Genomic DNA, 15,127 nt, shown 5'->3' with positions numbered 1-15,127 from the left:
CACCACTGATGTCAGGCTCACTGGTCTGTCGTTACCTAGAATATCCTGACTATCCTTCTTATGCAGGGGGACAACATGAGCAACCCTCCAGTCCTCCGGCACCTCACCTGTGTTTAAGGGTGCTACACAGATATCTGTCAGGACCCCAGCTATTTCCTCTCTCGCCTCCCTCAGCAACCTGGGATGGATCCTATCCGGTTCTGGGGATTTGTCCACCTTAATATCCTTTAGCCTACCCAACACATCTTCCTTCCTTATGTCAACCTGTGCAGTTTAGGTGGATTGGCCATGCTAAATTGCCCTGTAGTATCCAGGGAATGTGCAGGTTAGGTGGGTTAGCCATGAGAAATGCAGGGTTACAGGGATAGGGGGCTGGGTTTGGCTGGGATACTTTTCACAGGGTCAGTGCAGACCTGATGGGCCAAATGGCCTCTTGTCGCATTATCTGATTCCTGTTATAGACATTTTTGCATTAATCTGAAACAAAACCAGAAAATACTTGAAATACTCAGCAGATCAAGCAGCAGGAGTGGAGAGTGGAGGGTTCTCAGGAAGGGTCACTGGACCCAAAACATTAACTCCATTTTCTGCCCATAGATGCTGCTAAACCTGCTGAGATTTTCCAGCAATTTCTGTTTTTGTTTCAGATTTCCAGCATCTGCAGTTTTCTTTCAGTTTTTCACATCCACAGAGACAAGCATACGTGCTGGAGGAGAAACACAGTCAGATATTATCACGCACTTTCATAAGTTGCAAACTAAAGAATACCAGTCACTCTCGGCCCATTGGAAAAGTGCTTTCATTCCTGATGGATTGATCGAGGCACAAAGAGCTGGGTTTGCACTTCAGAATAGCTGCAGGGGTCCATCAGAAGGTCAAGTTTGTGCAAAAAGACTGGGAGACTTTTAAGATGCAGCAACTCCCAGTTTAAGGAAAGTTGGATCTGCTGCCTTATTCTGCTGTTGCTGTCATGCAGCTGGTGTTATGTGCGGACTGACCAGTTTCATCACTAAACGAAACAAATTAGAGGAAACCTTCAAGACCATCAATAAGACCCTTACTGGCATAAATTCACTAAAGAGGAGGAAAACAATAGCAAACTGCCATTCCTAGATGTTGCAGTAGAGCGAACAGCCAATGGGGAACTTCAAACCAGTGTCTACAGGAAAACAACACAAACGGACCAACACATTGAACTACAGAAGCAATCATCCCAACACCCACAAACGAAGCTGCATCAAAACATTATTTCAATGAGCCACCACACACTGCAGCACAGAGGAACAATGCAGAGCAGAGGAAAATCACCGATACAGTGTATTCAAAAAAGAACCCAATGAACACAGTCCGCCAATTTCTCAGCAACAAACCCAAACAAGCAGACAAAATGCATCCAGATACCCTAGCCACTCTCTCCTACATCAAAGACACCTCGGAAATGACTGCCAGACTACTCAGACCTCTTGGTATCATGGTAGCCCACAAACCCACCAACACACTAAAACAGCAGCTAATGAACTTGAAAGACCCTATACAGACAACAAGCAAAACTAATGTCATTTACAAAATAACTTGCAATTGCTGTAATAAACACTACATTGAACAAATAGGCAGAAAACTAGCCACCAGGATACATGAAATCAATTAGCCACAAAATGACATGACCCACTCTCACTAGTATCTTTACATACAGATAAGGAAGGACACCAATTCGACTGGGACAACACATCCATCCTAGGACAAAATGCTATCAACAAACACATTGATGCTCCTCAGTGAAGGTGACTAATGCAGCATTGACAGTGAAAACTGCTGTCTGTGGAGCATAAATTCGACTGGGACAACACATCCATCCTAGGACAAGCCAAACAGAGACACGCATGAGACTTCCTAGAAGCATGGCACTCCAACTGGAATGCTATCAACAAACACATTGATGCTCCTCAGTGAAGGTGACTAATGCAGCATTGACAGTGAAAACTGCTGTCTGTGGAGCATATTGCTCACATTTCTCCTGGATCTCTGGTCAGCAAGACTCATCCATGTTCTGTCGGTTCGCAGTATTGAATGGAATGAATAATAGGTTTTCAATAAATTATTGTTCAGGCCCAGTTATATTCCATTTGCTTCTTTTTTCCTGTCATGAGGATATTGTTCTGTGGCAGTGAGAAATGTTGGTTCATTAATGGGTGATTAGTCAGTTCCTGAGTAGTTCAGGAGGAAGGAGGACACCTCACATTACATGAGGGTTTCATTTCTCCCTCGGTTAACAGGAGAAATTGGGGACTTTCTAAAGCTACTGAGACCAAGGCTGCAAAATGAGGACAAGAAAACTGAAACTTAAATACAGGGAATATTTCTCTATGGAAAAATAAATTAGATTTCATTACATTTAGTGCACAGAAGACAGCTTCCCCAGTGTGGATTTGTGCCTGACCACTCTGATCAGAATTGTCAGTTTGTATTTTAGGTTCATGACAGTATGACTGTACTTCCTCTGTTAACTGTATGTGTGCTAAAGTCATACACCATATGGGGCAGCACAGTGGCTTAGTTATTAGCAATGCTGCCTCACAGCACCAGGGTGTCCCATCCAATTCCAGCCTCGGGTGACTGTCTGTGTGGAGTTTGCGCATTCTCCCCGTGTCTGCGTGGGTTTCCTCCCACAGTCCAAAGATGTGCAGGTCAGGTGAATTGACCATGCTCAGTTGTCTAGTGTTAAGTGCATTAGTCAGAGGGAAATGAGTCTGGGTGGGTTACTCTTCGGAGAGTCGGTGTGGACTGTTTGGGCTGAAGGGCCTGTTTCCACACTGTAGGGAATCTAATTTCATCTGATTATGGGAATGCAAGATAACTTTTAAATCATGAAGATATATTTATATATCAAAAGTAACTTGAGGGCAACCTTTTTTTACACACCTACTTGTTGTGATCTGGAATCTATTGTTTGAAGTGTTGGAAGCAAATTCAATACTGGTTTTTAAATAGGAACAGAGTAAATACTCTGAAAGCAAGTATGCTGCTGGTATGGGGGAGGGGGGAGGGGGGAGGTGGTGGGTGGAGAAAGCAGGGAGTGCCAGTACAGGCCTGATGGGACAAATAGCCTGAAAGATCTTATAAGGCTCTGATCTGTTTTTGAAGAATGCGTAGGAAGTCAGGTTGTTTTCATGTGATAAACACTGAATATAGTTTGAATTGCAAAACACTACAACTCTCCAAACCTTGCCAATAATCATTAAAAACAATTTGCAATTGGTTTGACTCTGCAAGATCATGAGATGTGATTTGTTCCAGCAATAGCATTTAGACAAATAATGACTATTTTTACTGTAAACCGCAATCTTTAAAACTGGTCACAATATAAGGATCATAATATCTTATACTCTGTGAAATTAAAAAATGAACAAATATTTTGACTATTACTTTTAGAGGCACAGAGTGTTGGAGATGTACAGCACAGAAACAGACCCTTCACTCCAACTCTTTTTTTCTTTGTAAAACTGTTCTTTTTACCTAAAACATAAACTTGAATGTGGAAGCTTAAAACTGTCTTGGAAATATTCACTACACCCAAATGGAACATTTAAAACAGAGAAGCATGGGTATTTTAATTTATTCCTTTCAGTTCACCAGGGTGGCACAGTGGCTCAGTGGTTAGCACTGCTGCCTCTCAGCACCAGGGTCTTAGTTTTGATTCCTGCCTCGGGCAACTCTCTGTGTGAAGTTTGCACATTCTCCCAGTGTCCACGTGGGTTTCCTCCCACGGTCCAAAGTTGTGCAGGTCAAGTGAATTGGCCATGCTAAATTGCTCATAGTGTTAGGGTGCATTAGTCAGAGGGAAATGGCTCTGGGTGGGTTATCCTTCAGACGATCGGTGTGGACTTGTTGGGCAAAAGGGCCTGTTTCCACACTGTAGGGAATCTCTAATCTTATTCTGGCAACAAAGTGCAAAAGCAAATGACATTTTATCTTTTGCTAGAAATGATCTTACACCCCACAATCACCTGATGAAGGAGAAGTGTTCCAAAAGCTAGTGATTCCAAATAAACCTGTTGGACTATAACCTGGTGTTGTGTGATTTTTAACTTTGTCCATCCCAGGCAAACACCAGCTCCCCTACATCATTTTATGAGAATGCTTCTAAGTGGTGCCTTGTGTGAAATTTAAAAGATATTAAATTAATTCACAGAATTTAAATCTCAAATTGCATGGCGTGGAAAATGTAACAAGGAATGGGGCTTGTCGATTGCATTGTGGTAAGTGGTATTTTGACATCAGAGCCAATAATAAAATAAAGCAGGGAAATTGACCAACAACGTGAAACATGAGCAATTCTGAAAGTAATAGCAACATTTGCACAGATCCGGAATCCTGGTTCGGTCTGCTTAGATAAATTAGAATTATGAGAAATTTCCTCCAAAACCATCAGTTCTTTTTTAAAATTCTGTTAAATTGTGGAGACAATATCAGAAGAGACTGAGATCTCAATAATTCGGAGCAGTTAGGTTCCCGTCATCACTGTTTGTCTGCTCCAGTCACATTTACAGGATTATCGGTAGGTCCCTTTCTATTTTAAACTACTTTGCTTAGAAATACTTTCACGTTTTTGTTTAACTTTGACGTTGTAGACATCAGGACAGCCCAAGGATTTTACATTGTAAACATGTTATTTTCTCGAACAGTTTTTTTTCAGTTAACAGCACATTTTAAAAGCATACACTAAATAATTATTATCCAACTTGACACAAAGAAGGGGCGAATCGATTGGAGCCGGGTCAACACAACAGAATGGAATACATTTGGAATGTTGTGTTTTTGTGTTCCATGACTGACTGCTTTTTTCTATATTTCACTGCAATTTATTTGCGTCCATACACGGAACTCATTAAATGCCGCATGGTTTTCAAAACGTTACAACAAAGAAGTGAAGTTACACAAACGAAATCTTCGTAAATTTTAGAAGCGGTGGGGATTGTTCAAAACCAACCCATTGAGGAAAGGGTAAAACATTGGGTTGGAACTGTTTGTGTGATACAGTGCAAGGCAGTTTTTTAATGATGTGATCAACCGAAACTGTTATTTAGAGTCAGTACCGTAACTCGTTAAATTATTTCTACCTGTGAACTTGCTTTAGTTCAAAAACAGACATTGCTGGAGAAACTCAGCAGTTCTGGCGGTATCTGTAGAGAGAGAAACAGAGTTAAGGTTTCCAGTCTTGGGTCAGTGCATCCAAAGTGTTAGCTCTGCTTTTCACTCGACGGGTTTTTTTCACGAAATACTGCCAGACCTGCTGAGTTTCTCCAGCAATGTCTGTTTTTTTGTTGTTTCAGATCCCCAGCCCATGCAGCCCTTTGTTGTATTAACTGGTTTCTATACTGTCGTTGGCGTTTCTCGAATGTGTCCATTTGCACTGTCAGTTTACGGGTTGGGGAAGGGGTTGGAGGTCCGGGTGGAAGGAGGGGGGCTGTGTGGGACAACTTACCCGGAGAATATAACATCAAGATTATTGAACCTTCAATACCCTGGAATTAGGCTCGAAAATACCCTCTGTTTCTGCTCGAACGAGCGAAAGGAAGGTGTCCGCTGGTGAAGTACGCGACTGATTTTTTTAAAAAGTAAAATTATTCTTTCAAGGATATCAGTAACTAGGTGAAACATATAATGGCTGCACACCTGCTTAAGTGTTCTCAGTGAAATGCATAACACGTAAAGTAGACGTTCGAGTCTGTGGTTTGAGTTGACTCCTGTGTGTGTTTCTGCTGTAGTGAAAATGGGCTGTAACTGCAGCACTGACTATGATGATGACAATTGGATCGAGGATATGTGCGAACAATGCAGACTGGAATATGAACGAGAACAGAAGCAATACCAGCAACAAGTAAGACAACTTTGTGTTCAATAAATTCGTTCCAGAGAATTTAAGTTGTTTTTCGTGTATGCAAACATTTTTTCATCACTGTAATTAAGCAAAGTTGTTTCCATCAGGAATGCAAAGGAGGGGGAATTCAGCTTTTAGAAACTGGACCATAGGGCTGCTCCCTCATTACAGAGAGAGAGAGAGCGAGGACTCATGGTGGTTTACCCCAAGGAACAATAATGACAAGGGAGTTTTGAAAAGATTTGTAGCTCAGGTTGAGGTTCTGGATGTAGGTTTACTCGCTGAGCTGGAAGGTTTGGTTTTGGACATTTTATCACCATACTAGGTTAACATCATCAGTGAGCCTCCACACTGGAGGCAGGGCCCACTTTCTATTTATGAGTTTAGGTTTCCTTGGGTTGGTGATGTCATTTCCTGTGGTGATGTCATTTTGTGTTTTTTCTCTGGGGGTGGTAAATGGGATCCAACTCAATGTGTTTGTTGATAGAGTTCCGGTTGGAATGCCATGCTTCAAGGAATTCTCATACATGTCTCTGTTTGGCTTGTCCTCAGATGAATGTGTTGTCCCAGTCAAAGTGCTGTAAGGATACTGGTGAGAGTGGGTCATGTCTTTTTGTGGCTAATTGATGTTCATGTATCCTGCTGGCTAGTTTTATGCCTGTTTGTCCAATGTAGTGTTTGTTACAGTTCTTGCAAGGTATCTTGTAAATGACATTAGTTTTGTTTGTTGTCTGTATAGGGTCTTTCAAGTTCATTAGCTGCGGTTTTAGTGTGTTGGTGGGTTTGTGGGCTACCATGATGCCAAGGGGTCTGAGTAGTCTGGCAGTCATTTCCGAGATGTCTTTGATGTAGGGGAGAGTGGCTAGGGTTTCTGGACATGTTTTTTCTGCTTGTTTAGGTTTGTTGCTGAGAAATCGGCAGACTGTGCTCATTGTATTCAAAAAGAACGGGTACCCACTGTACGGGTGATTTTCCTCTGCTCTTCATAGTTCCTCTGTGCTGCAGCGTGTGGTGGCTTGTTGAAATAATGTTCTGATGCAGCTTCGTTTGTGGATGTTGGGATGATTGTTTCTGTAGTTCAGTGTTTGGTCCGTTTGTGTTGTTTTCCTGTAGATGCTGGTTTGAAGTTCCCCATTGGCTCTTTGCTCTACTGTGACATCTAGGAATGGCAGTTTGTTGTTGTTTTCCTCCTCTTTAGTGAATTACACATATGGACCAAATATTGAACTATTAGAAAACTAGCCAGCAGGATGTATGAACGTCAACTAGCCACAAAAAGACATGATCCACTCTCACTAGTATCCTTACAAACAGATGAGGAAGGACACCACTTCGACTGGGACAACACATCCATCCTAGGACAAGCCAAACAGAGACACGCATGAGACCTCCTAGAAGCACAGCATTCCAACCAGAACTCTATCAACAAACACATTGACTTGGATCCCATTTACCACCCCCTGAGAAAAAGAACCAGAAATGATGTCACCACTGGAAATGATGTTACCAACCCAAGGGAACCCAAACACATAAATAGAAAGCGGGCCATACCATCAGTGCTTCATCCAGAGGATCACTGATGATGTTACCTAATATGGTGACAAAATGTCTGAAAACAAACCTTCCAGCTTAGCGAGCAAACCTACATCCAGAATGTGACAAGGACCAATGTTAAGAAAGCTGGAGCTTTATTGTAACCTCAGCTGGTACAGGAATTGAACCCACACTGTTGGCATCACTCACCAGCTGTCTAGTTAACTGAGCTCATCAACCCCCTCATTCAATTTTGATGCTCCCTAATCGAGAGACAGAAAAGCTTCAAATGACCTTATATTCCAATTCAGCTTCAGGATCTAAAGGGAGGAATTCTATTCCTGTTTTACTTTGGCTGTATGCCTTAGCCTCAAAAAGGCTTTCCCCTAACTGTACAGATCTGTGAGTCGTATCACTCACGCTGAATAACTGCCAGATAATTTCATCCAGAGTTAAACAGAATCTGAACTGGAACCTGAGCTCATCTGAATTCAGACAAAGTGAACCTTTTATTGGGAACAAGAATTCTGATCTCTTCTTCAAAGAATACTGTCATTTGTAACATTGGAGTTCAGTCAAGTTTACCAGTTTTCTCAACACAGAATGTGCCTCCCTCTGAAGCCACAAGATCAGGCTGTTAAATCTGATCAACTGGAGCTGGGTTTCAGAGACATAGCAACAAATCTTGTAATTATACACAGAGTTCCTCAAAAGGAGGGGAAAATTTATACTCATTAGTTTTGGGTATTATTGCCTTGATCAGCATTCGTCTTGTTTGAGGGAAGTTAAGAATCAACCACTTATTGTGAGCTTTGAGTCACAGGTAAGAATGTCAGGTTTCTTTCCCTAGAGAACCACATGGGTTTTTTTTTATAAAACAGCAATGACCAATTTTGAGTTTTGTTTCTAGATTGGGCTCAAATGTTACCCTCTGCCATGGAAACATTTGAACCGACAGCCCCAGCCCCCCAAGGTTCTGAGCTACAAGCCCAGTGAGATTAACATTATTCCATCACCATCCTACTATTACAAAACACATGGGTGTATTGGAAAATAAAGTTTGAGAATTCTGATCACAAGGAAAGGAATGCAAAGGTGTCCAAATAAGAATTCAAAACCACAGTTGAAGAGGGTTTTGAGATTGCTAACTGTGATCAACTCCATTCCTGGAGGTTTCATCACATGATCTGTCCTCTCCATCCCACCCCACTCATTATTGGTTAGCCAACACATCCATCCTCTTGACATGTTTACCTTTCTATACCAATCAGAAAGCAAAAAGGCTCATTCTCCATTTGGATGATGCTTAACTGTCAGTCAAACAACCAGTGCCCTCAATTTGAATATCTGGTAAAGAGAAATACTCAAAGAAAATGACAAAAAAAACCTCAATAATTTTTAGTATCACTGCAAATTTTCTCCAGGGTTGCTCACTGCAGGGTCCTGGAGATTGACCTTCATTTCCTGGAGACTCCAAGTCACATCTGTTCTAAACATCATCCCTCCAAACACAATAAAGACAGGGATCCGTTGTCCTCACCTACTACCCCACCAGTCTCTGCATCCAACACATCATCCTTAAACATTTCCACCAACTCCAACTAGACCCCATGACCAAGAACATCTTCTGCTCCTCACCCCTCTCTGCCTTCTGCAAGGACACTTCCTTTCAACAATCTTTGGTTCATGCCACCCTCCTCACTGACGCAGCCCCCAAACCTCCAGGTGTCTTCCCCTGCAACCGGAAAAGATGCAAAACCTGCTGGTACATTACTCCCCTCATCTCTATCCAGGGCCTCAAACAATCCTTCCAGGTGAGACAGAGGTTCACCTGCCTCTCCTCCAGCCTAGTTTACTGTATCAGGTGCTCCCAATATGATCTTCTCTATATTGGGGAGACCAAATGTAAACTAATGGCACGTTTTGCTGAGCATTTTAGCTGGGCCTATGGGGGCTGACCAGACTTCCCAGCCACCGCCCATTTTTATTCCCCTTCCCACTTCCTTTCCATCATGTCCATCCTTGGCCTCCTGCACTGCCACAGTGTACCAAACCACAAATTGGAGGAACAAAACCCTCATCTTCCACATGAGCAGTCTACAGCTTGGAAAACTCAACATTGAGTTCTCCAATTTCAGATAACCTCTCTTCCCTTCCCCTGTCTCCCTTCCCAGCCTCTCCACCCCCCCCCCCCCCCCCTCCCCTCCCCTCCTTCCTTGTAGCCAACAACTGGATTCACTCCTCCCATTGACCAACCAGGTCGTACCCTCTACCTGTGCTCATGTATCCCCACCTCACTATCTTGTCCCCCAGCCTCTTTATCTGCAACTCCCTTACACCCACCCACATTCCTGAAGAAATGTCGACTTTTCCACTTCCTGATGCTGCCTGCCTTGCTGTTTTCTTCCAGTCTCCTGCTTGTCTACCTTGGATTCCAGCATCTGTATTTTTGTCTCGAACCAATTCTGGAGGGCTGGAAACCCTGTCTGAGATTTTTTGAAAGCTGGGAGAGAGGTGGTGAGGTGGAAGAAAACTGGGTCCAGCAATTATTGACCAGTTCACACTAGTTTGAGTTTAGTGAGAAATTAGGCAGAACACAGCCCAGATTGAAACCAACACAAACACCATGAATAAACAAACAAAATAGAATGTATAATTTCAACCAGTCGACTCATTCTCCCTGAGCTGGGGACTCAGATTATTTATCTTGCCCTTGTGTCATTGTAAGTCGTCTGGCAGTGTGATAGGAATGATAGAGACTAGTTTAACCACCGAGACACAGCCATCAATTTGGGTGTGGGTTTGCAGTGCAACGGTAGTGCGTCTGATTGCAGATTAGAAGGTTGGGTGTTCAAATCATGTCAGGCTCAATTTCTGATCAGGGGATTAGATAGGGTAGACAGTGAAAGTCTTTTTCCTAGGATGATGACGTCAGCTTGTATAAGGGGGCATAACTTCAAATTGAGGGGTGATAGATTTCAGACAGATGTCAGAGGCAGGTTCTTTACTCAGGAGAGTGATAAAGGCAGTGGAATGCCCTGCCTGCCAATGTAGTCAACTCAGCCACATTAGAGAGATTTAAACAATCCTTGGAGAAGTACATGGATGATGATGGGATGGTGTAGGGGGACGAGCTGAGAATAGTTCACAGATTGGCACATTGTTCTGCGCTGTATTGTTCTATGTTCTATCAAGGAACAAACCTATTACTCACCAGGGCAGCAACAAAACAGAAAGCACTGGAGAAACTCAGCAGCATCTGTGGAGAGACAAAAGAGAGTCAAAGTTTTGAGTCTGATATGATCTTTGTTGGAACTGATGGGCTTTGGAAACGTGATGGGTTTTATCCTGTTGTGGTTCTGTTCGCCGAGCTGGGAATTTGTGTTGCAGGCGTTTTGTCCCCTGTCTAGGTGACATCCTCAGTGCTTGGGAGCCTCCTGTGAAGCGCTTCTGTGATCTTTCCTCCGGCATTTGTAGTGGTTTGAATCTGCCGCTTCCGGTTGTCAGTTCCAGCTGTGTGTTGCAGTGGTCGGTATATTGGGTCCAGGTCGATGTGCTTATTGATCGAATCTGTGGATGAGTGCTATGCCTCTAGGAATTCCCTGGCTGTTCTCTGTTTGGCTTGTCCTATAATAGTAGTGTTGTCCCAGTCGAGTTCATGTTGCTTGTCATCTGCGAGTGTGGCTACTAAGGATAGCTGGTCGTGTCGTTTCGTGGCTAGTTGCTAGTTGAGGCATGGCACTCATCCACAGATTCAATCAATAAGCACATCAACGTGGACCCAATATACCGACCACTGCAACGGACAGCTGGAACTGACAACCGGAAGCGGCAGATTCAAACCACTATAAATGCCGGAGGAAAGATCACAGAAGCGCTTCACAGGAGGCTCCCAAGCACTGAGGATGTCACCTAGACAGGGGACGAAACGTCTGCAACACAAATTCCCAGCTCGGCGAACAGAACCACAACAACGAGCACCCGAGCTACAAATCTTCTTACAAACTTTGAACACCTACGGGTTTTATCCTGTTAATAAAGATGGGAGAAGGGGTAAGTAGACCAGATGATAAAGATGACTGTGAGTAATAGACAAAGGGAGTGCATTAGTAGTAGAGAAGAGATACAGATGAAGAATAATTAATGATCATGGTAGAAAGCTAGAACAACTCAATATTAAAGTCGTGTTCCTTACGTCAATTAGTTTAATTATTATTGATAATTGATTCAATTGTAGTATTTATTAACTCTGCAAAATTGCAGTTGCAAAGAATAAAAGTCTAATATAGGTTTTGACAGCTTACCAGAAAACAAAGAATTGATTAGACGTGTGTGAGGCTTTATACATGAAGCAAGTGGTAATCGCCATAAAAGGGCAGATGAGTGACTCATGAAAGTATGTAGCTGTGGGTTTTCTGGTCTGCAGTTACTCTTTAACCATTCAGTCATTTGTATAGAAAGAGGGCTGGAATTTCCAAGGAGTGTCAATCTGCAAGAAATTGTCTCTGTGCCCATTATTTTAATGAAAAGAAGGAGTTTCATTTCAGGGAGGAGGTTCCAACCAGAATTCTGCAGGATCCCTATGTACAACTCTCGTCCATGCTGGAATAAAAACTTTCAAGATATCCAAAAATCTGACCCTTTTTAGTGCTCATGTCAGCTGGCTGTGCCTATTTCTCAAACTTGCCTACTTTTTAAAATAATGTTACCAAAACTTTCCTAATGTACAACTTGTATCAGTAAAATATTCTTATTCAATTTTTCAGTAGTTTGCTTGGCCATTTCAGAGGCAGTTACAAATTAACCACATTGCTTTAGGTCTGGAGTTATCTATAGTTCAGACTGAGTAATGTGGCAGCTTCTTTTCTCTGAAGAGCATTAGTGAAGTGAACAGATTTTACAATAAAACAATGGCTTTACGATTATCATTGCTAGAGTTAGCTTTTCATTCCAGATTGACTGAATTTAAGATCCCCCAGCTGCAGAGGTGGAATTTGCTATAATTTCTAGATTATTAGTCAAGCTTCCTGATTGTTAAGCCAGTAACTGAACCACTATCTTACCCATTTAATCAGAACTAACAAACACAAAACACTGCACTTGTTTAGCACGCTGTTCACCACCTTATATCACCCCGAAGGCGAAGACAGCAGATGCACAGGTACACCAACATGGGAAAGTTCCCGTTTAAACCACACGCCCATCCTGATCTGGAGCTGTAATACTACCTCTTCACTGTCACTGAGCCAAAACGTTGGAACTCACTCCATTAACAGCAGTGTGGTTACACCAGCACAACGTGGACTGCTGCGCGTGAAAAGGACACCTCACCACTATGTTCTCTCGGGCAATTAGGGATAAGTAACAAACACCAGCTTAGCCAGTAACACACATATCCTGTGACCAAATTTAAAATACTCTGTGCAACTTTGACAAAGAGTTAAATTCATAGAATCAGCATCTGGTTTAGTTTTTTCAGCAATCTGGTTTCGTCAATTTTCAAAATGAAAGTTTTTTTTTCCAACAAATGTTTGCGCAATCTTTGCATTGGTTTCCACTCTGTCAAATAATACCATTTAAATATTACATTGAAAACTTACCACTGAAATATTAATACTGAAAAGTTACTAGTGAGATGTTCCCACTGGAACAGACTTCAAGGAGGGAAACAAAGGTGACCTCACTGCAGTTATCAATATTATGAAAGGACTATCCCAACCTGATTCAGACAAATTGTTCACTACAATGAAAGTCTGCAATAGGAGAAATCACTGGCTACTATTTGGGCAATTTAGAATGAGTAGAAGTTAATCTGCTGTTGAGGACATCGGAAATAATTTGTAGAACGTAGGCTTCAAGAGGAGACATGGGTCATTTTCCTCTTTGAGCCATGATCATAGTTGATCTGCTTGTGATCTCATCTCCACCATCCTGACTGTACACCTTTGGCATTGGTTCCCTTGTCTTTCACAAATCAATCAAACTCAACCAGGTAAGGCCATGAAACAGACAACATGATTAGCTTCAAGACACGAGAGACATAAAGATGTAATAATTTCACACGACACCATTAGAATTTATAATTAACACAAAAAATGACAAAATATTAGAAGATATTAATTAACTTGCTAATTGGAGAGGCAAGTGACCAATAAATTTCAATAAAAATACAATTGAAATGGTGCGTTTTGGTAGAGAGAAAATAAAGAGGTCACTTACTCATTGGAAGTTAAAAATCCAGCTGAATTCATGGAGCAAGTGAATTTCATAGTGAATATCCACAACTTTCTAAAAGTTAAAAACAGGGTTAGTAAGGCTAAAGTGCTTTGTAATACCTTTACAGGGGCACAAAACTGAAAAGCAGTGAATTATACTGAACTTGCATTGATTTTTGTGTTAGTCTGAGGTCAAAGAGATCACTGATTCCTATCCATCTCATTACACTGGTCCCACCAAATTTTATATGTAACCCAGGTGATGATATGGCCAAATATATTGGCTTTAGACTGTATCCGGTTTAATATTAAAAACCAGTCATAGGGTCATTCCATACACACACCACCTTCTGTCTGAAAGAATTGCCCCTTAGGTCCCTTTTAAGTCTTTCCCCTCTCACCCTAAACCTATGCCCTCTAGTTTTAGACTCCACTACCCTGGGGAAAAGACCTTGTCTACCCTATCCATGCCCCTCATGATTTTATAAACCTCTACAAGGTCACCCTTCAGCCTCTGATGCTCCAGGGAAAACAGCCCTAGCCTATTCAGCCTCTCCCTATAGTTCAAACCGTCCAACCCAGGCAACATCCTTGTAAATGTTTTTTGAACACTTTCAAGTTTCACAATATCATTCCTAAAGCAGGGAGTCCAGAATTGAATGCATTATGCCAAAAGTGGCCGAACCAATGTCCTGTACACTCACAACATGACACCCCAACTCCTATACTCAGTGCACTGACCAGTAAAGGAAAGCATACCGAATGCCTTCTTCACTATCCTATCTACCTGTGACTCTATTTTCAAAGAGTTATGAACCTGTACTCAACTAGGCTTCTTTCGGCAACAAAGGATAATGAGTTTATTAGAAATTGAACTTACTCAAACAAACTTGCAGAGATTATTGACAAAAAATATTTACACTATGCAAGGATAGATGTGAACTGTGTGCTAACATTATAAAACTTAACATTAGGCTAATATGGGGAATGAACAAACACCTGACAGAACAAATAAAAAAAATCAAACAGATCCCACAGATTTCTCAGTAATCATCTCCCCCTTCCACCCCCAGATACTAGTGATGCTCAGGACTCAAATCTCAATTCACAAGGAATTTCAATTCCTCACTTTTAACAACGTGGTCTTGAAACTCTTCAAAAATTATTCCATCACGGACAGCCCCAAAGGCAGCTCGTGCTCATTTAACTTCACCTTGCCTTCTTGTGGCCATGTTCCCATTTCCCATCAACTCTCTACATTCTGCACTCTCGCACTTACTGACCGATATAACTCTAGCTTTTCAGGAAATGGTGAAAGTCACCAAGCTGGCATTGCCTCTAGATTTTTATCACAAACCTATTTCACCAAATAATTACCTCTTGTGGGCTTTCAAACCCCAATCTCTGCAGCAGTGAACTATTAACACCACTCATCTGAACCCCAAAATGCCCAGGATTCCTTGCACACTCCCTACAGAGAGCTATTGAACCACTCTGCAGC

At 42.0% G+C, this 15,127-nt stretch overlaps 1 protein-coding gene across 2 annotated transcripts in view; it reads left to right on the top strand.

Moving 5' to 3' along the window:
- LOC122563454 (proto-oncogene tyrosine-protein kinase LCK-like) overlaps positions 1 to 15,127 on the top strand; it is a 148,773-nt gene that overhangs the window by 44,878 nt on the left and 88,768 nt on the right. Inside the window, exons 1-2 of one of the 2 annotated variants that reach the window (XM_043717199.1) lie at positions 4,535 to 4,555; positions 5,766 to 5,878. In XM_043717199.1, coding sequence (XP_043573134.1) covers positions 5,771 to 5,878 — 108 coding nt within the window. In that variant the 5' untranslated portion in view covers positions 4,535 to 4,555; positions 5,766 to 5,770. Of the gene's footprint in view, positions 1 to 4,534; positions 4,556 to 5,765; positions 5,879 to 15,127 lie in introns of those variants that run through there. The other variant, XM_043717198.1, reaches the window with a different exon arrangement.

This window comes from Chiloscyllium plagiosum, chromosome 27 (genome assembly GCF_004010195.1).
Source record: "Chiloscyllium plagiosum isolate BGI_BamShark_2017 chromosome 27, ASM401019v2, whole genome shotgun sequence".
Taxonomy (NCBI): Eukaryota; Metazoa; Chordata; class Chondrichthyes; order Orectolobiformes; family Hemiscylliidae; genus Chiloscyllium; species Chiloscyllium plagiosum.
Note: the sequence above shows the minus strand (reverse complement) of the source record. Positions and strands in the feature narration are given on the sequence as shown.